The following is a 25,178-nucleotide window of genomic DNA, read 5'->3' as shown; positions in this document are numbered from 1 at the left end:
CAGTGCCCGAAACCAGTAAAATGGCTATGCACAGTAGTGCCCGGAACCCGTCAAACGGACCGACACAGTTTGAGGTCGGAACTCCGTCAAACGGTTCGCAATTCGTAGCGGTATGAACTATAATTACAGGCTAAGGTGGTTTCAATTGCCTGGTTGGTTATGACCCGCCTCGGGGGATCTCTGAAGCCGGTTTGTGAATTTAGAAGCCGAATTTATTTATCGGGTGACGTGTTGGTCTTCTCAACGTCTTTCTCTATTGCGACGGATATAAACAATTGAAATGATCCGCTGCTCCGGGTAATGGTCGCAATGGTTACAATTTGAATTCTAACAATGGTGACCGGTAACCGGTCTATGTCATCTGCTATAGTTTATTGTTCGCACGCTTTCGGCCAAACGTAATTCAGAAATTTATACTCTCGCAAAAATGCAAAGCGACCTTTTTTCCTACCTGCCCGTATGATCGGTATAACGGCTAATTTGAGTCGTATTAAAGACGTTTTGATATTTCACTCAGGGTTTGGCATTGTTCCGTCGACCGGTTAGCAATTTACGTGTTTCCGGGTTGGCACTAAATGACAGACGCTATAGAATTATCGCGTGAAACGGATAATTTGAATTTTATTGAAATTAGGGCCGTGAACGCGCCGTATGGAAGTGGTTTCCGTGACGTCACGGTATACAATACTGCGCATGCGGGCGTTCCGTGGGAATATTGTTATAAAATATGGGAGTGTGCGGAAAAGACAAGGAGCGAAAGAGAGAAGAGGGAGAGGGCAGAGGGGGAAAAGAGTGATCAAGAAAAAATTTGAGAAGAGTTAAAATGGGCAGGTGGAGATAGAGGATGAAGTTTGGAAGTAAAGATATATAAAGTGGGTGTAGTTAAGATTGTGACAATCTAATTTCTGGTCATTCAGACTAATTAAGAGTTTAGATGATGAGTCTGTATAACAACAGTAGAGCCGACAAATAGTAACGGCAAGGACACTATACTGCACCCGCCAGTAAGGAGGAGTATATGATATATTATATCAATACAAGACTCAATGTTATTGATAAACTGTCGCTTTTGAACCAAACGACAAAATCATTAATTTATATTGTTTATATCACCATAACGACATGGGAGCTGATTATCATTAGAGGATAATGACAGTCGGGACCCGCTGTTGAGTATCTGAAGTCAGTTCCACAGTGTGCGAAGTCAGTTCCACTTTTCCACTGTCATGAAGTCAGTTCCACAGTGTCTTAAGTCAGTTCCACAGTGTCTGAAGTCAGTTACACAGTTCCACTGTCTAGAGTCAGTTCCACAGTCCGTTGAGACTTGAGAGTCATTTCAATTAGCTGACTATTAAAGCTATATTCTCATATTGCTAATATTTGACTCTTAAGGTCGTGCAAACTACTGGGACTGACGACCTATCCAAAATGACGACTTACACTTTGGTAAATTGAATTAGAAATACAAATTGAGACTCAAAAATAGAGATGACTTCATTAATGTGACGACTCCTCCAAATGATGACTTGAGAATTGGTTATCGTATAAGCTGATTACGATGAAAATGTCCAGGACGGCGAAGGCGCGGGGTATAGACCTATGACCCGGAGGGGACATCCCCCTCATACAGTCAGTCGTCTGCTGACTAGTATTAAATAACAGCACAGATGTGCCGTCGACGATATAAGACTCTCAATCCTATAACACACGGGACGCGTAACGTCTTATTTCATCCAGACTTGAAAGAATAGCGCAGGGAACAAATTGGATCATTAACCAAGTCGATTTGATCTTTTACAAGCGGGCAATCGACGAGTGTTTCAGATCTATGAAAACTCATTCATTCCCTACAACGCTCACTTACCGCGGCTCGTTTCATGAACGGCGGTGATTTCATCGCTCGACCTGTATGTGGGATGAGACAGACCATTGTTACAGTTTCCGACCAGTCTGCTGCAGCCAACAATGAATTAGTGCGATATGTCTTAACATCCCTGGAAACTGAGTGAGAAAAATAAGTCTGAAATGTTTTCTTGAGCTAGGGTAGTTTAGTCAACATTTGGACTATATCCTAATTGTCATCTTCAGGAATACTGTATTCCTTCAGCTAGTGTAGTTTATTCAACGTTTCGACTTTATCCTAATAGTCATCTTCAGAAAAACTGTATTCCTTGAGCTAGTGTAGTTTATTCAACGTTTCCACTATATCCTAATAGTCATCTTCAGAAATACTGATGTTGTCCTCATTATAACCATTGACGAAATACTCTTAGTCTGTGTTGTAAAGATAATATAAAATCCCATTCCGAATCCAATTAAAGTTTAGCAAATGAAACCCATTGATTAAGAAGTGCTTCTAAAAAAAACTACAGGATTTAAAATAACTTTGAGACCACGGAGTGACAGAGTAACCCCTCTCTCGTCTGTTCAGCGCCTGGAGCGATTGTACCAGTATTCCTAGTTCACCAACTCGTTACTCTAACATTTCAATTAATTTAACAGATCTCTTAAAACCTACAGTAACTTCAGGGGTCTATTGTGCTTATGTCATCCGCCTGGGGGCGTAGCGTACTCGTGGGTCCACTCGAACGCGTACTCGCATTCTGCTCGCTGAGGTCTCTCTCTCTCTTCCCCCTAAACAAAGAACTCCTTCCAAGGTAGGAATCTGTCTCATCATCGATCACGGGTTAAATTTCAACATCTTTTTCCTATTAAATAAATTTCTTAAACCAATTACTACAGCGAGGAAAATGTGATTAAAATAACCATTGATGAAACACTCTGAGTGCGTGTTGTAAAGATAATATAAAATCCCTGCAAACTAAGATTAAAAAGTGTCTGAAATGTTTCCTTGAGCTAGTGTAGTTTATTCAACGTTTCCACTATATCCTAATAATCGTCTTCAGGAATACTGTATTCCTTGAGCTAGTGTAGTTTATTCAACGTTTCCACTATATCCTAATAATCGTCTTCAGGAATACTGTATTCCTTGAGCTAGTGCAGTTTATTCAACGTTTCGACTTTATTCTTATAGTCATCTTCAAGAATAAAAGTTATAACGAAATTATGAGATATTATAAGAACAATGAGATTAATAACAACAGTAACAAATTAAACTGCGAATTTATTGCATTTTGATTAAGATTTCATTTCAGTTTTTTTCATATTTCATGAATTTCTTTAACGAAATTACATCGAGCAAAACCTGATTAAGATTTCATAACAATTCGATCATTTCGATAGAAATCGTGATTTCGAAGTGAGAGTTTTGATAAATCGAATTAAAATCTGATAAATATAAAACCGGCGCAGGAAGTCTTACGCGATAATTCGAAGACGTTTTAGATTGACAGGTTTTGTTTGTCGACAAGTTGACAAGCTCGAGTTGACAGATCTTGTCAGTTTAGATTTCATAGACTGGATTCGTATTACGCCACGCCGAGATATTTTCATTTTAAATTCAAACCCGAGCTATCACAGCGAACAAAAGATTCTGTCTTCTTTTTCTGAAAGTTTGCTGCGATATTCTGCGGTTCTGCGGGAAACAATAGCCGTGTGACAACATTTTGTTTTAATGGAATTATATAAATGTTTGATATTTGAATAATGAAATATCGAATAATCGTATTAAAACGGCGGAGATTGTTGAAGATACAATCATTTAAAAAAGACGATCAATAATGTTTTGACTGATATTCAGAATGACGCGTAGAGATCTAGTCAAAATAAATCCATGAAAATGCGATGACAAAATGAATTTCATTTTCTTCAGTTTAAATTCTTAAAAATCTAAATTCCTATGTCTTTTTCTAGATTTTCTAGCTTGAATTTAGCAGTGGTTATCTATTAACCATTTTACTGGATTTTGACCGTAAATCTACATTGCGTTATTCACTTGATTCACGTGTATTTCAAAAGCAAGTTTTGTGTAAGTGCTAAACGTTTTACTGTAGAACGGCAGATACCTGATAGAGATAACTGAGGCCTACAGACGACAGCGTGTGTGTGAACTACCAGTGACCAACTTAAGTCAATATTGTCATTGCACCGAACGTGTCCGTTATAAAACCTAACGATGTTGTGTGATATCCTGTCTGATACAGCGATCGGGATAGTTAACGAAAAATGTAATAACATGCAGTAACAGTGTAGTGGCGGCGTGTGCCCTGTGGGCTCTCTGTCACACTAGCCCCTCACTGTTGGCGGCTGTGTACCAGTCACACGAGCCCCTCGGGCAGTACCAGTCACTAGCCCAGACATATCGTTACTTAACAGAAAACGTTAACTCCGAACATGAATACAAAACAAATTGAGGCTACAACAAGATGTCGTGAATGGATATCTCTGCGTAGACGTGTTAGAATATTGGATCTAGAAATTTAGGACCCAATTATATACATTCTACTAGTAGAACTGAGTCCTGTTTGGGCCATAGCGGTCAATGCTTACATTTAGACCAGTCATAAATAAACAACTTAAGACCTAATTTACGTTTTGAACTTTGAAGTACTGGGCCCGTAATCATTAGGATGCAATACAGTATGATCAGATGATGGCGAGATATCGATTCTGTTTTTGCCTCACAATTCTCAATATATCCATATTTACTCTCGTTTCAGGGCATAGTGGCGTTAACCAATTAGGAGGCGTATTCGTGAACGGGCGCCCCCTACCGGATAGTACGCGACAACGGATAGTGGAACTAGCGCACAGCGGGGCCCGACCCTGCGATATCAGCCGGATTCTACAAGTGTCGAACGGTTGCGTCAGTAAAATACTCGGCCGGTACTACGAGACCGGTTCGATCCGGCCCCGGGCGATAGGGGGCAGTAAACCTCGAGTGGCCACCAGCGAAGTGGTCGGTAAAATCGCCGTTTATAAGAGAGAATGTCCGTCTATATTCGCCTGGGAAATCAGAGATCGGCTGTTGTCAGATGGAGTTTGTAATCAGGATAATATACCTAGCGTAAGTTACACAGACTACCTTAATTCACATGTCCCCCTACCTCAATATTTTCAAATTGTGAGTTTCATTTACCGGTTCAAGAAATGATTTTTCGATGATATTTCAAAATTTAAAAAACCCGCGCAACTTGGTTGAGTTTTGAGAAATGAAAAAGACAATTTGAAGTCGAAAAATATTTTTTTCGAGCAAAAAAACAAAACGACATATTTTGCAAAGTTACGAAATCTCCAATGATCCCATTTTGCTGTAAATGCCCTAGTATAAAACTGTTAATAATATGTGTAGCTGTAGTTGGCTTAAATATCGCTCAAAATATTGAATATTTTTAAGGACTTTCGACTCAATAAAAAACGCTAATATTGACTGACCGCAAAAAAGCATTTGATACTATTACCGCTATTGTTACGCTGATGTAACGAAGCCGATAAAACATAGAGTGTTCATATTTACACACTCTCTCTAACGCGCGTGCGCCGTACGCGATGGATTCATATCAGTCAAAATGAAATATCATCCTCCGAGTCGTGCTTAAAACCGGTGTTAAATCGACAGACACGACGACACAGACAGACGGGCAACGAGCCAATATAACGATATCTCACTTTTAAATAAACCGTTAAGTGTGAAAGTGTCAACGTTTATGATTGCCTGTTAATCTGTTTGATTAAGTAAACGAAGGAGTTGTTAAATGATTGAGAGTCTATTTGCTCAAGCTCTTCACAGTTTAGCGTGTGTGTGTGTTCGCCAGGAGAGACTGACTGAGAGAGGGAGTCGAAATCGTTAAGTCTTCAAATCTATTCCTAGTCACGTACACTACAAGTCATTATCAAACCGCCGACATTGTTATAAACTCGAAACTCAACGGCCGCCATTGTTAACGCAGTTTACTTCCTGTGTTCGATTTGTTTACTTCGCACTCAACGTGAATTAGTCTCGAGTTTAACGCGCACACGTGACAATCACCGGTTAAATTGTTCTTACAAACATTCAGCGCCCAAAATGGGCTACCGTAAAAACTGAAGTGCGGGCAAATAATATCATAACACAACCGTTATAGAGGTAGCGATCTAAATGACCAATCAGCGAGCGGGATGAGTGCGCGCGTGACTAGTAGATAATTAGATTAAGATTATAACGAAGTGATATTTAATTAAGTATAGGATTATCCGCGGATTATCCGCTATCGTATTTCTACTGTCGCCTCCGTTAGCAGACGTGACACGCAATAATATAGGCTTTCAATAAACGCGTTTCCCCTTCATTCATTACCGGAGTATTAGGCTCGCCATCGGGATCTATTCGTTTCTCAACAAAACTTCAGTTCTGTTGGATTGCGAAGGAATATTGTTTAGAGAAAAGATAGATTTAAGACGAAGGCACTAAAAACACGATAGTTGTCCAATGGAAACACACTCTGTGTATAAACTGTACATAAATGATGAAGTCCACAATATTCGAATTTTATATGAGAAAATTTATCCAAAATGAAACCACAACGTTTCGACGAAATCATCTCCACCTGCAGGATACGCCATTGGCGCACAACAATGGCGCCCTTAGCGAAATACATGTCTTCGGTCATTTGCTTAGTTACCGCGCTGTAATCAAAATGGCGGCTATTTGTCAATGGTGGTGGCGTAGGTGGTTCGAGTTGTTTTCGAGTTTCCTGATCGAAAGCTTTTTTCTCTGGGCCAAAAGCAGCCTCGAACCTGACGATAGTAGGTCTACACCCCGAGTAGCGCTCAGCGGGCAGAGGAATGAAAAAATCAAAATGGCCGATTTCCTGAATTTACACCTGGTGTATTATCGAAAATGAATGCGATTTGTTTGGCCTGTTAGAACTCGTCTGCACAGGTTTGCGAGCGAGTGAGCGACCGTGTTTCTGCCTTCATTAAGTTGTTTTCATAAACCGAACAATTACTGGTAATGAAAGTTAAGTAAATCATTTCAGCGGCAACGGATCTGATGCGCTCGATTCTCTGTCTCTGTGTCTGTCGAGTTTGAGTAGCGTGAAAAACAGGATAGCGCGCGCGCGCTGGAATATTCATTTGACTAAGTGGTATTACCTGTGTGTGTGAGTGTTAACGGTTCTGTTGCGCTGATAGGATTATCATCCGCTATTCACAGTGGCCAGTCGCCGTGTACTAAATCATAACCAGCTCGTCCCGTTTTCTTAATACCAGTAACTTGGAGCGAGAGAGAGGAACGTGCGGGCCTCGACAACATCATCAGCAGTATCTTTAATGATCTCTCCGCGGAGATAATCGGATAAACGATCAAAAGGATGAGGATAACATCATTACATTAGTAAATAATAAATTGTAGACAAATCTCTGACTTTGCCGGAAAGATGTCCTTTCCGTCCCTCAATCTCTCAATCTCAATCTCATCGCGCTTCAAACGTGTCAAAATAGATTCCACTTTTTAATCGATTTAATTGATAATGATATTAAGACGTGCACTTAGAATTTCAAAAAAAAGTTTGTCCTCTTCTGGTTCTCCTGACACCCAGGGCTTCACGGGCTTGGCTCTCCGGCTACAGACACCTGACTCGATATGGGCCCGGATGCGCGCAGTCAGTGTTATGGCTTAGATTCAAGACCAACTAAGTTTTATAGTGAATCTTGCAATCTAAGACTATAGTCGGGACAACTTTTGGAATTAAGTTTCGGCTGTGCCACTGGGCCCTGATTCTCTGGTCGTAACCATCTCTCAAACGGTTGCACGATATATCAGTCAGTCATTATGAAAAACTACGCGCGGCCATTTGTCTCTCTCCTTGGGCTAGTTTTTTTTCAGCTACTGTCAAACTGTTCATTTCGCGTCCATTGTTGAAATAACAAAGTTGTCATTATTGGCGTTTTGTGCCGGGGCTTTCAGCTCGACGGTGCCGCAAGCACAACAATCACTCATATCATGAGTTAGTTGCTACAGGCGACTATTAGGCGGCCATATTGCTACCGGGCATGGCTCGTTCTACGAACTGCAGACGACATCTGCAGAGTCTTTTAAGGCTCGTTATAAGTGGGCAAACGGACTAATCGTTTCACACCCCCCAACTCGGTTATTTTCTAGCCTAACAACGGGCCAATAAATCGCTAGCCGCGGGCCCAATTCGATGGGCGCGCGAGCGACCTGTTTATACAGTTATATCATGTGATTCCTGCCGTCGCCGTAAACCCATTACAGTCCCCGGTCAGCGTCCGGCTATTAGTGTACTGCTGTTAACCCCTGTGTCCGGCGTTTTTGTTTTCACAAAGATCAATTTGAGTATTCAAAGAGTTTTCATTGGTATCATTTTTGGGACAGAGTAATACCCGCAATGTTAGCTGCCAGATATTTTGTCTTGCTCCACATGGATATTTCAGTAATGGCAAGGCAGAGATTCGGAATTTTGTTGAAAAATATCGAAATTGAGATTTCATTTTGAGATTTGTTCTTCTAAATGGATATCGGGAATATTCGCTCAACGTTTTCTACATCTGAACGAGATTGAGATATGATATTTCTAAATGATATTTTCGATATTATCTTGAGATTTAACTATCAATGTTCTCAATATTTTACAGGTGTCGTCGATAAATCGCGTTTTACGAAATTTAGCTACAGAAAATCAAAAAGTATTAGGACAAAATTCGATGTACGATAAACTGGGTTTATTGAACGGACAGGCGTGGCCTCGTCCGAATCCGTGGTACGCGAATACCGGAATGCCAGGCCTGGCTCCTCATCCACAATACACTACACAACAACCAACCTCTTTACACGCAGATGTCAAAAAAGGTAAGACAACTTTTCTTATTTTTATCTAAATTCTTATTTTGCTTCTTTTGGTTTGAGGGTATATATATTTCTCTTACAAACCCACCACACCTGTCGGGAGCGAAACAGGAGGAAATCGGAAATCGAATTAACAGTATGTAGTTGTGCGATCAGCGGTCGAATTTGTATGGTAAAATTTTGTTTGAAAGTACATAATTAGGAATTTCAATTCTGGTTCGTGAGAAACAATAATTTTCCAACCAGTTTGAACCGGCGGGAAGTCAGTGACAGATTGGGGTTAATTTTCGTTTTAAACCGATTTCAATAAATGTCAAAACGGAACCTTATTGAGAATAACAATGTCATAAAGCCATAGGACGCTTGCGTACAATATGGACACATGATGGTGTCTCTGTATATCTCATTCTGATATAGTTCCTCGATATTCAGCCGATATATCTCAATATTCTGGTTTTAAACTATTATCACACGAACAATTAGGACTTACGGCTCATTTTCTGGTAATAGTTTAAATCACCTGGTGTCTATTTGAGTATTCTGTTATTTCCTGTACGGTCCCCGATTATCCAACGAAACCCGTAATTATGTTGTCACATTTTCAAACCGCGCGATCTCGCTATTATTGCAATTTCTCGGCCGCGAATTTCGATCCGAACTTTTACGAGTTTACGAGCGGGTCACGTGTGGTGTGGACCGCCTTACCGGGAAAAATTATCAATCTTTCTTTTGTAAAGTTTGCAACCATCCCCCGACTGTTAGCGGCTGGAACATAAACCATGAACCGCATTTAAACTTGTTTCCTCGAAGTTGTAAACTATATGTATTGTTACAATAATGATTCAGCCAATGTAACAATCATGTATACATACTTACAATGTATACTTTACAATGTATTTCTATTGATATAGAGTTATAGAATTAAATCTGACATTAACTTAAGTTGTTAGATTAGTTTTTAGAACCAAAATGAGCTTAGACAGATGTTAAGTTGTTAGATTGGTTATAGAACCAAAATGAGCTTAGACTGGTCTTAAGTTGTTAGATTGGTTATAGAACCCAAATGAGCTAAGACTGGTCTTAAGTTGTTAGATTGGTTTTAGAACCCAAATGAGCTTAGACTGGTCTTAAGTTGTTAGATTGGTTATAGAACTAAAATGAGCTTAGACTGGTCTTAAGTTGTTAGATTGGTTATAGAACTAAAATGAGCTTAGACTGGTCTTAAGTTGTTAGATTGGTTTTAGAACCCAAATGAGCTTAGACTGGTCTTAAGTTGTTAGATTGGTTATAGAACTAAAATGAGCTTAGACTGGTCTTAAGTTGTTAGATTGGTTATAGAACTAAAATGAACTAAGACTGGTCTTAAGTTGTTAGATTGGTTATAGAACCCAAATGAGCTAAGACTGGTCTTAAGTTGTTAGATTGGTTTTAGAACTAAAATGAGCTTAGACTGGTCTTAAGTTGTTAGATTGGTTATAGAACTAAAATGAGCTTAGACTGGTCTTAAGTTGTTAGATTGGCTATAGAACAAAAAAGACCTTACGCTGATCTTAAAGACCAGTTAAATTTGTGATGATACAACATAATAGTTGATTAGACTGGTTAAAGAATCAGATTGAAATTAGACTGGTCTTAAATCTAAAATTCATGTCTGTTTATAACTGGCAGCCGATTTTCAGTCAACATGGATTCTTACTAAAATCTACGTCTAGCTATAGATTAATGCGATGTTTTTGTGAGTTTATCCAATCAGCTTCAGGGCTTCTACAGCGTGCATACAATGACAACCAATTGACAGTGGCGGGAAGATGGTCAATATTTATTTGTGAACGTTGTCGCGTTGCACTGAGCTGCGTTAATTTCATCGCAATTCTCGCTAAATCGAATTGCGACTCATCGTTGTGTAAAAGATCAAAGTAGCAAGCACGAGTGCAGGTAGCCGGTTAATTACTAAAATACAGTCACAAATTTAGTTATCATAGATTTTTCCGTCCCTTTTGCTAATTATTTAATTATTACGTTTGACAGACTAGAAGGGATGTGTATCGACACACACACCAACATCTGTCCTCATTATAGATACAACAGCTACAACACTGTCATCACTGTTAGTCCGACTGAATTCTGAGTTCCACCTTCCTGAAAACCTAGTTCCACTGTTCTGAACCTAGTTCCACTGTTCAGGATTCAGTTCCACAGTTCTGGATACAGTGTTCCACAGTTCTGAACCTAGTTCCACTGTTCTGAACCTAGTTCCACACTTCAGGATTCAGTTCCACAGTTCTGGATCCAGTTCAACAGTTCTGAAACATGTTACAAAGTTCTGAACCTTTCAACAGGAACCAGTTCCATAGTTCAGGATCCAGTTCCACCAGTTCTGGATCCATTTCCACAATTTCTGACCCGGTTCCACAGCGGCAGTATTGTGACGTATTGAATTAGTTTAAATACAAATAATCATTGTTTGATAACCGCAGGATCCCAATATAGTTATGGCGGTGGTTATTGCGTCGTTACCAAGAAAGAACATTCTCTCAAAAACCGCGAACAATTAATGAACAATATCTCAGAATCGATACTGATACAACGAATATGATATCTCATTCGTGATATCTCATGATCCAATATGGATATTTTTAATGAGCGATGTAGCGCGTGCGCGTGAATGGATGGAACCACGCTGAGAACGCGCTGTTCATTTTGATATTATTACACATCAAATTAATTTAAAACCCGCCATTCTTTTTTTATATCCATGTAACAATAAAATCGACACTCAACACTCGACTTATCTCTGGCGTTAATTTACAATCGAACCAAAATGTCTGTCTCTCTTCATCTGGAGCAGCAGCAGCAGCAGCAGCAGCAGCAGCAGCAGTGGTAGCGCCAACTGATCTTCACGGCGTCAAGTACTTGTTCGTCACTTGTTCTCGGGGATGTCGCAAACGATTGCGCAGCTTGAAACCAAACGGTTTTCCATCGACTGACACGAATTCAAAAACGACAAGTGCTAACAGTAACAATACCGACCGTTGAATAACCGTCACGAATTCGCATGTTTGAAACTACAGACGGATGCTACTTGTCGTCTTCAAAGTGCAAACTGATTCTTTGTTTTTCATCCAATTAAGGCTTAATCTGTTGTATTCTCACATTAGTAATCGGCGACAATAATTCGAACCCTGCCCACATGACGAGATCAGCCGCCGGCGACTTCTCTAAGTCTGTCATTTGCCCACAAGCCGGTATTGTCTGTCCACGGGTAATTTAGTCACCATCAGTTCACGTGTACACCGCTGTCAAAATGGTGGACAAGAGATTGCCGAGCACCGATATAGTCACGCCGGTCCAGGTGAGATTCATAACTTTCCGACTCGTTCCGGAAACCATCGTCACCGGTCCAGGTGAAAGCTTTACAACAGTCCGAGCCGTTCGGGAAACCCCGGCAACTACCGAAAGTTTCCGAACTTATATTGTGCCTTTTCGAGCGTCACAGATTCCGCTATTCCGGAATAGGAAGAGCGTATTTTGGTCGAAACGAGCTCGCCGGATGAGAATCCGGAATCATTTTTTCCATATTGAAACCTGCCTCAGTGTTTTCGACCACTCCATCCGAGTCCCACGAGAGATGAATCTCCAAAAAACAAATAGTTTTTCTATTAATTAACAGAGGAAAAGTAATTATTACTGCGGGTTAAATAAACAGACGACAGAGTAATGACATGGATCCACTTATCGGCGAGTCGAGTGACGTCATCATACAGGCAATATACGGATCATTAAGGAACCAATCAACGTGTGTTCTAGCATGTAATTAACGTAAATCTGATTAGTCCGTACCGCACATACTGACAGTAGCCAGCCAGCCTCAGGTCACTCACTTGCCGCAGCCGGCAACCACTGTCAACGTACCGAGGTTTCATTAACGTAACCCACTTAACATCTAACATATCAGCTCGTGAATAGATGATAATATAAAAACCAACTTATACTATTGAAAAAAGATTTAAAAACCAAATGTATTTTGTAAGAAGCAAAATTTAGGCCCCCGTGTCGATGGTATCTGCTGCAGAGAGTCAGAAAGGTGTCTCTTTAAGCCGCCTTATCAACGACGAGCTTTTGACGATTGCGTGTAGGTTGGAGAATGTAGGCCACATCTAGCTCTTGAATCACACAGGGTCACACACATCACCATCCGAGAGATGCTACTCACAAAGTTTCTTTTCATATCGTCTGACAACAATCTGGTGAAATATCTCGAGCTTTTTCTTTTGACGACCGAAAAATAGAGTCAGAAGGTTGTATTTAATTCCGGTTTCGCGTCGATGGCGTCGATGGCGTCAGGTCTGCTATATCAGCGACTAATCCCGGCATAATGTCAACATTATACACAAAGATGGCCACTTGAGAACGCGCCAGTTTGAAGAGTCGGGCTAGTTTACTAAAACCGCCCATCGCAGTCCGTCGTGAAAGGAGTCGATTGTACGAGTTTTACTAAAGATCTGTAAGAATAATTAAATCGTTGTACATTTGTAAATAGATCAGGGTATTTCGGCTCCGTTGTGACTGGTCCCACTGTCCCGGCTCGACCGACCACTTCCTTTCACCGACTCGGTTTCTTGACAACAATTCACGTCGTTATTTCGGTCGTTCGGTGGTTGCTAGGAAAATCACATCAGTCAAAAAATTGATCGGGCACCGCAGAGACGAGGGTGGCCGGAATTAGGTCACCCGGAAGTTACACATCCAGATCTCTGTGTCAAGGTCAGAGGGAAAATGTAAAACAACTTTGTTCATTTTGGTGAATGGTTGTGTTTTTAATTGATATTTTGTAGACAGCCCCTCGATCCAAAAGGCCCCAAAAGGTTGTAAAGTGCTATTGTCAACATTATTCAGATTTTAGATGAGTGAAAAAAACGTTCGGACCGAAAAAGTCTGAATTTTAAATTAGATATTCGAATTAACGTGGTTGAACGATAGTGAGTTGTTTTAGGTGGCTGCAACTTACTGACCCTGAAGTGATAAGTTACAGAAATTAGGAACAGACATTAAGCGGAAATAGCTCTTAAGAAATAACCGTTATCTGTCGGTAACCGAACTTATAATCAGTAGGAAAAGTGACAGAACTTGGCGATCACTTGAGAGAGGTTAGTTAAACCGCAGGCTATAGCGGCCCGTGCTGGTAATACCCACTCGATCGGTTGCCGAGTGTGAAATCGAGGATCGTTCAATGATTTTGTTGTCGGTAACTTCTTCGGAAAATTCGCTGCACTTTGATCGTTATTGATGCGTGATATTTTACCCCCTCAGCAGACGAGATGATGAAACTGAAGCAGCAGCACACAGTGATGAGTCAGATACAACAAACTTTATTTAAACTTGTACTTAGTAGTGAACTCTACGTCATTTAATCAATAATTGTAAACTATTTGAATAACATTCAACTTACAAACAACTGTGGAACTGGATCCTTAGTCAAATTAAACCCACACAACTGTGGAACTGGATTCAGAGTCTAATTAAACCCACACAACTGTGGAACTGGATTCAGAGTCAAATAAAACCCACACAACTGTGGAACTGGATTCAGAGTCTAATTAAACCCACACAACTGTGGAACTGGATCCAAAGAGTCAAATTAAATCCACACAACTGTGGAACTGGATCTATAGTCAAATTAAACCCACACAACTGTGGAACTGGATTCAGAGTCTAATTAAACCCACACACAACTGTGGAACTGGATTCAGAGTCTAATTAAACCCACACAACTGTGGAACTGGATCCAAAGAGTCAAATTAAATCCACACAACTGTGGAACTGGATCCAAAGAGTCAAATTAAATCCACACAACTGTGGAACTGGATCCAGAGTCAAATTAAACCCACACAACTGTGGAACTGGATTCAGAGTCTAATTAAACCCACACAACTGTGGAACTGGATTCAGGGTCAAATCAAACCAATGGAACTGGGTCCACAGCCTAAACATACAATGTGCTTTGAGCGCTGGTTAGATTTTTTTGTAAGAAGTTCCCTCTTTTAAAGGAAAGACCAAAGAAGATAGTTAAGTATAACTCGCAATTCCTTAGGAGAAGACACAATTCAGGACGGCCCATATCGTCAATTATTCCCTCAACGGAAACTACGAAACTTTTGATCAAGAATCGTCCAACTGTTTAAACACATACCGACACAGCGGTGTACAGTTACTGAGAGCAGACGAGATTAGTGGGAGGATGAGGGGGACGGGGAGGATGAGGGGGAAGGGGAGGATGTCGCGGTGTTGTTTAACTAGAGAAACCGCACTGCGCGACGAGTGGATGATAAAACGGCAGAAGATGTTGACAGTACCGATACTTGATGTGGCGATGCTGCGTGCGATGACAGGGTGCTCGTTAAACGCAATGCTCGATATTCTCCTCTCTCCTCATCTTCGATAACCTCATTAGTACCATAACGATACATCCACTAGTCTGTGCGACAGCCGCTCAGTTTCAGTAATGGTGATTCCAGCGCGATAAAAAGAGAGAGACGTCGTTATATCTGATAGAAGGAATCTCTGATAACTACGGACACAAATGATTATCATTTTATGGCGTATATTATGACATACATGACGAATATATTCATTTTAAGTTTTAAGTCGAGAATCCTTGAACCGAATGATGATTTATAACATAATAATAATAATAATAATAATAATAATAATAATAATAATAATAATAATAATAATAATAATAATAATAATAATAATAATAATAATAATGATATATTTATGTATAAATATGTAGTACAAGATTTCTATAAATGATGCTTTAATGTCCACTGGTCCTACGTGATTGAAAGGTCATCCCCAAGCCTAAAGGCAGTACCAAATCAGGGGGATCAGCCCTAGAAATGAAAAAAAACGAAAAGCAAAACAAAAGAAAATCCACCACCACCAATCAAGATTTATTTACTTATGATATATACGTATGGCCTAATAGGGGTACCGGCACACACCAGATGGAGCAGACCTAATAGGGTACCGGCACACACCAGATGGAGCAGACCTAATAGGGTACCGGCACACACCAAATGGAGCAGACCTAATAGGGTACCGGCACACACCAGATGGAGCAGACCTAATAGGGTACCGGCACACACCAAATGGAGCAGACCTAATAGGGTACCGGCACACACCAGATGGAGCAGACCTAATAGGGTACCGGCACACACCAGATGGAGCAGACCTAATAGGGTACCGGCACACACCAAATGGAGCAGACCTAATAGGGTACCGGCACACACCAGATGGAGCAGACCTAATAGGGTATCGGCACACACCAGATGGAGCAGACCTAATAGCGTACCGGCACACACCAGATGGAGCAGACCTAATAGCGTACCGGCACACACCAGATGGAGTAGACCTAATAGGGTACCGGCACACACCAGATGGAGCAGACCTAATAGCGTACCGGCACACACACCAGATGGAGCAACAATGCACTCAGTTATATGAACTAAATATACTTATAACATGTGCAACATTTCAAACATAATTCTTAAGATATAAGTGGCCATCCTCGATTGTCACAGTAGCGGTACCGGTATAACTACCCCATTCTTCAGATATAACTCAGAATGGTCAGAAATATAACCGTCACGTCTAAAATGTACCACGCGGTTTTTTTCTATACCTGCGACGATATAAAGTAATAAATTGATACGACATAAACATCCGGGGACATTGAACGGTCGGTTGCGCGCGCAGTGAAGCGTACTGTGGCACGTTATTGTCGACTGGAGTGTTGATACGTGTGTCGGCGAGCAGACGGCGTGAAATTAACCACCGTTCAGATAGGATCAGGTGTCGAACCCGTGACAAATTGATCGCTCTCTCCTCGACTCGCCGGATGTTTCGGTAACGGTCTGACGCGCACGCGCAATCGCTGTCTGTGCGTGTGAATGTGTTTATATATGTAAACCGGAAGTAGAATTAAAGTTTCCGGGAAAATCAATCGCAAAACTTCCTTCTATTTCCGGCTAGAGATATACCCCTCAACAACCTACCCCCAACAATATAGCATCCCAACCCCACACACATATTGACAAACTTCTAGCTTTGATAGCTAGGCTCAGTTGCATAATCACGGCTTAGACTTAAGACCAGTCTTAGATCAACTTCGTTCTGTAGTCAATCTAACAACTTCATTAAGTAGATTTAGAGCCGCTTTTGGACTTCGTGTGGGTCTTGAAGGTATCGGAACTATTGGCTACTCGTTGAATCCTAGTTTTCGTACGAGGAAGGAACTTCTACAATTTCTATAATAGTTCAGATGAAATGCGACATTCAAACTGAAGTATGAATATTTTTTAGAGGTTTGAACTTATGAATATTTCCGATGTTTGATTATAATATTAATTGTTATGTTTCAGGTCTGCAAGCGAATCCCTGTTATATGTACGACCTTGGAGCGTGTCGAAAAGAAGCCGAATCACCGGGCAGACGACATCTCAGTAAGTACTATACACTTGTCACTAGGGGGAGCTATTCTGGTCAACGGAATGTATAGGAATCTTGAACAAAATGGCGGCCTCTAAGACTTGCCATCATCCAACAGATTTTGGCGATAATTTCCTACCATCCGCCCTGTGTATGAGAGTTAGATATTGTTTTTCTCGAAATATCGAATTGTTATCGCGGGATAGTCAAAATGATGATATATCGTCGTGAGATATCGTTGTTGTCTCAAGCTATCGGTCTATCTCACACTACTGCAACATCCAATTAACGACAAATGTCCCAGAATCTAATTATCTGTCGACACATCATCAAATCTAATTAACACGAATTTATTGGCTTCATGTTAATTAATTGCTATTTGCATAAAATACTTAATTCTATATATACAAATATTTGCATACTAATGTAATATGCAAATTAGACACTCACACGTGATGTTGTTTATGGACTACGAACAGAATCTCTTAGAGATTTTATATCGCTTTACTATCGGAGCCATCCCTCGTGTCATTATTAATTAAAACACTCGGGAGTCACCCTCATATTATTACAGATCTCGGAGCCATCCTCCTTTCATCATAAGTTAAATCGATATCGGAGCAATCCTCGTGTCATTATTCATCAAAACCTATATCGGAGCCGTCCTCATGTCATTATTAATTAAAACCGATATCGGAGCCATCCTCATGTCATCGCGAATACGGATAAATACAAAGAAATACTTCAGAAATGTTCGGCTTCACGTCACAGGTTCACTGGGACCCTTGTTATCGCCATCATTATGCAAATCTACTGTTATCCTAACTGTCACAAACACAAAAGAGAAGGCACTTAGTTAAGATATTGAAGGCTGATCCCGGGATATTCAAATCAATATATATTGTATATATTTTGACGTGTTTTATCTTAAAGGCGAAATTGGTTCATTAGACAGAGGTCCATTGTGTCCCCCTCCTCCTCCGCCCCATTGTCGAAAACAACGTGAGTTATCATCAATTATTCCGCTATATTTAAATGTTGTAAAACCTCTTTATGTTTTACGTGTATATATATATATATAATCGCGGGAGTAGGCGCAGTTAGTCGTGGTGTAAGATTAATCTTGGATTTATCACTAAGCAAGTGACGATGCAGTATTAGAATGTCAATCGGGTCACGTGTCACTGTATATAAGAAGTTTAGGTTCTATTTTACGGTTCATCGCGCAGGCGCAGTCGAGCGTTCGTGTCTGTATAATGAGCTGGTCACAACAACGACAACTTCAGCTGCAGCCACTTTTACTGTATATAGTTATAGAATTAAATCAGCCATGTCCTTTTACCACGTGACCGCCGCCATATTGGATAAGTGAAGTCATGTGAGAGACTCTTAGATTTTGTTAATCCGCTGATTAACCTTTCGTTATGTACACCATGTTCCAGTTCCACAGTTGTGAGTTAAGATTTTACTCAGAGTTAACTCATTGAAAATGAACTAACTTTAACTCACTCAGAGTTAACTCTAACTCACAACTGTGGAACTGGGTCCATGTCCCCTGACAGGCTAACTAACGATACAACACCTTCAATCCGAGACCTTGTTTCGCTCCCGGCAGGTGTAGTGGTTTTGTAAGGGGGGAACACATCAAAACTTATCAAATCTACCAATCAAATAGATAACACCCTCAATCCCTACTTGAAGACAAAAACCAATTCCGCTGAGCGCTATGACGTCACTTACAATAACCGGTGTGTAACTTGTAAACGGAATCCTGAAACAGCGACAGATTTAAAACGGGGAAAGAATCTCAAATCGGATTCTCTTCAGCTGTGATAACGATAATAAATTATATCATTAAATATAAAATCAGATCGATACATTGTCACTCCGCTACTATACGCTGTAATACTGAGGAGGAGAGATTACCTGTCACGGGACCAGACTCGACACGTGACCAAACCGTCACGGGCGCCAACAGTGCTGCAATTCTGAATAGCCTGGCGCGTCATAACCGCAGCCTGCCTTATACTGATAAACCCGTGCAGCCCGACCCCCTGAGTGACTGTCAGGCGTTATCTGTCCGCGTACAACTGACTTAATTACCGTTACACCGCGGTCACGTGACCACCGCGCGCACCGCGTAACCAGTAATTAGCGCAATTAACACCAATCAACGCCATCTACATCGTGTCGAGTAGAAATATAGTTTAAAAATATATCGTGTGGAAAATTAATCAGGTTTTGATCAGGTTTTCTCTTGTAAAAAGATAGAATTTGAATAGATGTGAATTTGTATGTTATCACGCGATACAGAATCATACAGTCGCGACATCCTTTATCCGAATCGTGTTGGAGTGTCGGAGCCGACCACCGCGACAAAATGCGCTACAGATATCATCATTATTGTCATATTTCGAAATGTTGCCGGTTTTTGACGCAAAGTCTGCCTAAATTCTAATGTTCTTAAAAAAGATATATCGATAAATGGTCGTTATATACGTCACAATTTCAAATTACTTAAATCCTTCAAAATGCTGTTTGTTTGTTGTCTGTTTCGACAACAGGAGAGAGACGCGGTTCCTCCAAAACACTGATAAACATTTTGTCGTATGGCTGGGAAATTGTGAGAGAGAGAGAGATGGGGCAGAACTTGTTGTTAAATCAATAAATTACATTGTTCATACAGTGTGATATACTATATCGACTAATCTATATTTGCGGCATATGTATCAATTTATCAGTAATCACCAGCAATGAGAATCTCATCCCAGCGAATATCGGATCTCAGTGTCACTGAGAATATCATCTCAAAGTATCACTGAGATTATCATCTCACAGTATCACTGAGAATATCATATCAAAGTATCACTGAGATTATTATCTCAGAGAATCACATGTTGCGAGAATCCCAGCTCACAGAATCTTACAGAATATCAAATCATATGAGAATCTCATTCTCGCAGAATATCATCTCACTGAGACTGATCTTTAACATAGTTATATATGTTTGAAACACGTGTGTATAATGTTTTATTGATTTATCTATTTGTATCGTACAGGTTCAGATGGCGCCACCAGCGGAAGTAATTCACATAGTTCCGAGTCACAAAATGGCGAATCGGAAGAACAAATGCGCATGCGCTTGAAACGAAAATTACAACGAAATCGAACTTCGTTTACGAACGAGCAAATAGAATCACTGGAAAAAGGTAAATATCCCGCCAGAGGGCGTGCTCCACGTATTTACCACCAGCTATCCCACCAGGTGGCGTGCGTAACAATAGTACAAATCGACTTGAAAAATTCTTGTTAATTAATTCGATGGTTTTGATAAAATATTAATAGATTTTAATCGAACCTGAGAGAAAAATGCGGCATCCATTGTCCTAATACACACTAGCGACACCTAGTGGATCCTCACATGCCACAGTCGATTTCACGTGGATTCATCGTTTAAATTTCTATTCTTTCAGAATTTGAACGGACTCATTATCCAGACGTTTTCGCTCGAGAACGATTGGCTCAAAAAATCGATTTACCGGAAGCTAGAATTCAGGTAGGTGGCGCTACAGTCTGTGTGTGTGATGCGTGCACGTGTATTTCCGGTTTTTAGGGTTATCTCTGTTTAAGAGGCGAGAAGAATCGCCGCGGTTCAGTTCAATGCCTTCCCAGATAACGACGATGACTATCTGTGTGAACGACTTCACTTCCGCATTACGCGTTAGACCCCGATCTTCAACCAGGCGGAAAGATACGGAAATTACCGAATATATTTATAAACGGAATTTCTATTCTCCGTTTTGAAAACTCACAAGAAATAGTGATCACAAATAGTGATCATACTCGATCACAAATAGTGATCACACTCAATCACGACTAATAGTATCACACAATGTATTATACATTATATTGTTGTCTACATTGTATACAAATGTACACAATTATCAAGCCCGTAGCTCAGGGTTTAGGACCTCTTAGACTTTTTAATATGTGCATTATTTTTAAGTAAGGAGCTTATTCTACGGATAGCTGGGCCGATTTTAGAAAAAATTGATCGAGGTTCTTGCCGTCTTGGATAGCTTAAACGCTCGAAATGTACTGTGTCCAAATTCTTGCCGCCGCACTTAAAAGAAAACCAGGCTACGGCTGCGTATATAACTACCTGATCGTAAAAAACCGATGTTTGTGTTATGTATGAGCGGTCGCGAGACAGACTACCCCCGTAATCTCATTAACATAAAAACTGCGACGCAATCGAGAAAGCGAGAGATAAATAAAATAATCCGGGGTTAAATTAAACGACATTTTGCGCAAATCATGAATTAATGCAGCAGCGCCGGTCGATAAGAGTTAGGTGACGAAGCGACAGGATCTAGTGCGCGCGATAAGCGGATATATGTGGAGCTATAAACGTCATGTTAATGCTCATTTGCATATAGTTATTGTCGAATAAGGAACCGAGTTGTGTTCGCTTGAATGCGTAGATAATAAAGTGAAAACATTCCCGGGTCCTTTTAAACTCGTCACGAGAGTAATGAGTTTATTAAGTCCCCTCGTATCGGCGGCGACGATATCGATTATTACCGAGATTCTGACTGGAGATTATTCGCGACTTTGTTCGAGGGGGGCATCGATCAAAAATATTCTCAAAGTCGCCATTCACCGATTTGAGAAAAAGAATTGCATCGCAAAATAGAATCTCAGAAAATATTTCGATTCTAGTCTGGGTTTCTATCTAAATGTGTTTCCCAAGTAAAAGTTATTCTGATATCTGATATCAAAGTAATAATTGTAATAGCAATGATTATTATGTATCATTATAATTATTAAGATAATTTATTCATATTCAGTATGAAAATAAATTATTTTACGGGGTATTCATTTAAACATAAATACGATCTATAATTTGAAGATTACTGCCAGCACTCAAAATATCTTTACCACGATTATTATGCTCCTGCCTAGCACTCCACTATCCAGATTATAGGCTGTACCTAAAATATGAGATATCTGCTATGAATACTATATGTATATTTATTGAAGGTTTGGTTTTCGAATCGAAGAGCAAAATGGAGGCGCGAAGAGAAATTACGGAACCAGAGACGAGACGCGGCTAACGGCGGTAGTCGTATCCCGATAAACAGCAGCTTCCCTAACGGAATGTATCCATCATTGCATCAACCTATAGCTACTATGGCTGATACATACAGGTAGGTCTTTACTTCAACGATTAAGTGAAATTATGATAAGCTACTGTAGGTCTTACACACTCAGTCTATGTCTAAATCACTGCAAATACAAATGCGTATATATTTCTTATCAATACGGCAAAGATAACTTCAGAATGATTTAGTAAAATCATGATTAGTTACTAATGACGACTTCTCAATGACTTCAACAATTCATTAAAATTATAATTTGTTACTTATGGCGAACCTCTCATTGTCAAAGACTTCAGTAAAATTATGATTAGTTATACGACTTTGACGACTTTCTCATTCTCGATAACTTCTACGATTCAGTGAAATTATGATCAGTTACTGAAGACAACCGTCTAATTCTGTTTCGAGACTTCTCAGATTCAGTAAAAATTATGATTAGTTTTTTATTCTCGCTAACTTTTCAACAATTCAGTAGAATTATGATTGTAGTTACTAATGACGACCTTCTCATTCTCGATGACTTCTAAGTTTCAGTAAAATAATAATTTGTATGTTTTTTCTATATTTTATTTTCTAGCTCGATGCCACAAGTGCCGAGTTATACACTGTCCAATAATATACAAGCTAATCCGGCTTGTTTACAGTCATCAAATACATCGTCCTATTCGTGTATGCTTCCAGGTAAGGGTTCAATCCCAGTCTCTACTGGACACTCACGTGATTCAATATCTGTAAAAGTCACCCGGAAACAAGGCATCATTTCTAGCCTATTGTAACATATTTTACGGCGTCGAAAGATTATAAAAACTTAATTAGAGAAAGTTCCCCCAGTTCAAAAACCGAACCCTCGCAGGAATCGATTGCAGCCCGAAGACACAAAACCGGATTCAATTTAAAAAAAAAACTATACAGAAAATTCAGAAAATGCAGCATCTCGTCTTCCTAATTTGGGTAGAAGAAAATTAAATACGATTAATAGAGATGAAATCGATAAACTGGGGAGAGTTGCTGATATTATAACACAGAGGAAGAAAGATTTGTGGTCGTTAATAAAAACCGGTATCATTCGGGTATTTGAGAACAGTGACACCTGGTTATCAGTGATAGCTGCGGGCGCTATGATACCTCAGCATCATCTTAATGACGTCTCCTTCTTCTGCTGCTGCTGCTGCTGCTGCTGCTGCTGCCGTTTACGATGTTCATTTCAACATCGCTAATATCGAACGCGAGCGAGGAGCAAAAAAAAGACAAGAGACAATTCGTTAAAACAAAATCTATCGGGTTCGGTTTACGACGCGGTTGATTTTGTAAGAGAAGAGGTTCTGACTCGATTAGAAAGGTTCGAGGCGGTAGCAATATAATACCGTACATTGATTCACACACAGACACAGACAGAAATTAAACACGTGATATACTGCGGGGCAATTTGATGATTATATTCCCCTCTACCCGACCCCCTCGCGAGCAGTCATCTCTCTCCCCCTGAACCATCATCGACCCCCTCTAGGATTTAAAATTCAAATACAGTCAAAGTCCGTTAAACGCTGCCATCTTTTTCAACGCAACTGCTCGCTAAACGACGACATTTTTCCGAACAGAAAATTACCAAATAAAACTCAAATTCAAGGGCAATATCATTCTTTAGGACGCTGGAAAATTCGTTAGAATGCTATGTGTCCATTTGGTCCAAGCAGTGGCGCTATGGGAGAACGATGAACTTGACACTCACTACATCCTAGCATATCACATAGTAACCTTGTCGCTACACGCTGTATTGTTAAAATGCATTATAAATCAGTTTTTGAAAATGACCCATAGAAAATCTGGTCGAAACTTAAAATTGTCATTAAGATTTTCTTTATCGTTGTGGAGTTTTTACTTCAAATTATTTATTAACGTATTTTTCTATATTGTCTAATTTCAGGTCCTGCCCGAAGTTACGATCCACTGAGTTTAAGCAACTATTCCAGACAACCTTGTAACCCACATCCTGCCGCTAGTATGTCCAGTCATATGACTCACAATGGCAACGCTTCATCTACCGGTATGCTGGCATGGGTACCTATCTTTCAAACACCTTTTCCTTAAAAAAAAAAAACAAAAACAATTCCAACATGGACTTTGAACTTGAAACTTTCTAAATATCTATCTGAAGTCTGAAATCGACAGTAGACTCCAATCTCTGGTATGGGGTACAGTTTCACGACAAGTTCCAATCATTGGTCAAATTATTTCGAAGAAAACAATTCAAACTTAACTGTATCTAACCGATACTTTTTCGTGAACTGCCAGTTGCTCAAAAGTTGATTACATAGAAACCAGGGGCGGATGACTTTTGTTACTAATACTATCCACTGATTAACTCTTAACTTCTGAATTACTGCATCCCCTAGACCCAGGAATCCCTCCCCACCTCGGTCTTAACCGCGCTCGTCTTGGTGGTTTTATGATTATCTATGTCAAAGTAATGTCAACATTTCCTTCCTATTCTATCGTGGAGTCTGCTGTACGTGTATTTCGTGCTTTCTGTTCGAAGGTCAAGGTCCCCACAATATCATAAATGCATTGTAAACAAAAATTGTTTATAAAAATCGATAATCGAACTAAAAATCGATAAAACAACGAATAAATCGATAAATGTATTTGTATTGTGTTTTGTAGGTCTGATCTCACCAGGAGTAAGCGTACCGGTACAAGTACCAGGTGGAGGTCACCCAGACCACAATATGGCCCATATGGGAGCTGCAATGACGTCACAGTATTGGCCTAGGATTCAATGA

General features: G+C 40.1%; 1 protein-coding gene across 1 annotated transcript; it reads left to right on the top strand.

Moving 5' to 3' along the window:
* The first annotated feature begins 20 nt into the window (after positions 1–20).
* Positions 21–25,178, top strand: LOC141913380 (paired box protein Pax-6-like). Its single transcript, XM_074804886.1, has 9 exons — positions 21–93; positions 4,620–4,966; positions 8,536–8,749; positions 20,296–20,445; positions 20,710–20,792; positions 22,280–22,446; positions 22,976–23,079; positions 24,323–24,442; positions 25,060–25,178. The coding sequence occupies exons 1-9, from the start codon at positions 21–23 to the stop codon at positions 25,176–25,178; spliced, it is 1,377 nt and encodes a 458-aa protein (XP_074660987.1).

This window comes from Tubulanus polymorphus, chromosome 11 (genome assembly GCF_964204645.1).
Source record: "Tubulanus polymorphus chromosome 11, tnTubPoly1.2, whole genome shotgun sequence".
NCBI classification, from domain to species: domain Eukaryota; kingdom Metazoa; phylum Nemertea; class Palaeonemertea; order Tubulaniformes; family Tubulanidae; genus Tubulanus; species Tubulanus polymorphus.
The sequence above is the reverse complement of the archived record's forward strand: the minus strand, read 5'-3'. Positions and strand labels throughout refer to the sequence as shown.

Excerpts from the sequence above, each read along its gene's own strand:
- LOC141913380 (XM_074804886.1), top strand. The coding sequence starts at position 21 with ATGGCTATGCACAGTAGTGCCCGGAACCCGTCAAACGGACCGACACAG. Across the intron at positions 22,447-22,975 it reads ACTATGGCTGATACATACAG|CTCGATGCCACAAGTGCCGA; the intron begins GTAGGTCTTTAC and ends TTTATTTTCTAG. Across the intron at positions 24,443-25,059 it reads TGGCAACGCTTCATCTACCG|GTCTGATCTCACCAGGAGTA; the intron begins GTATGCTGGCAT and ends TGTGTTTTGTAG.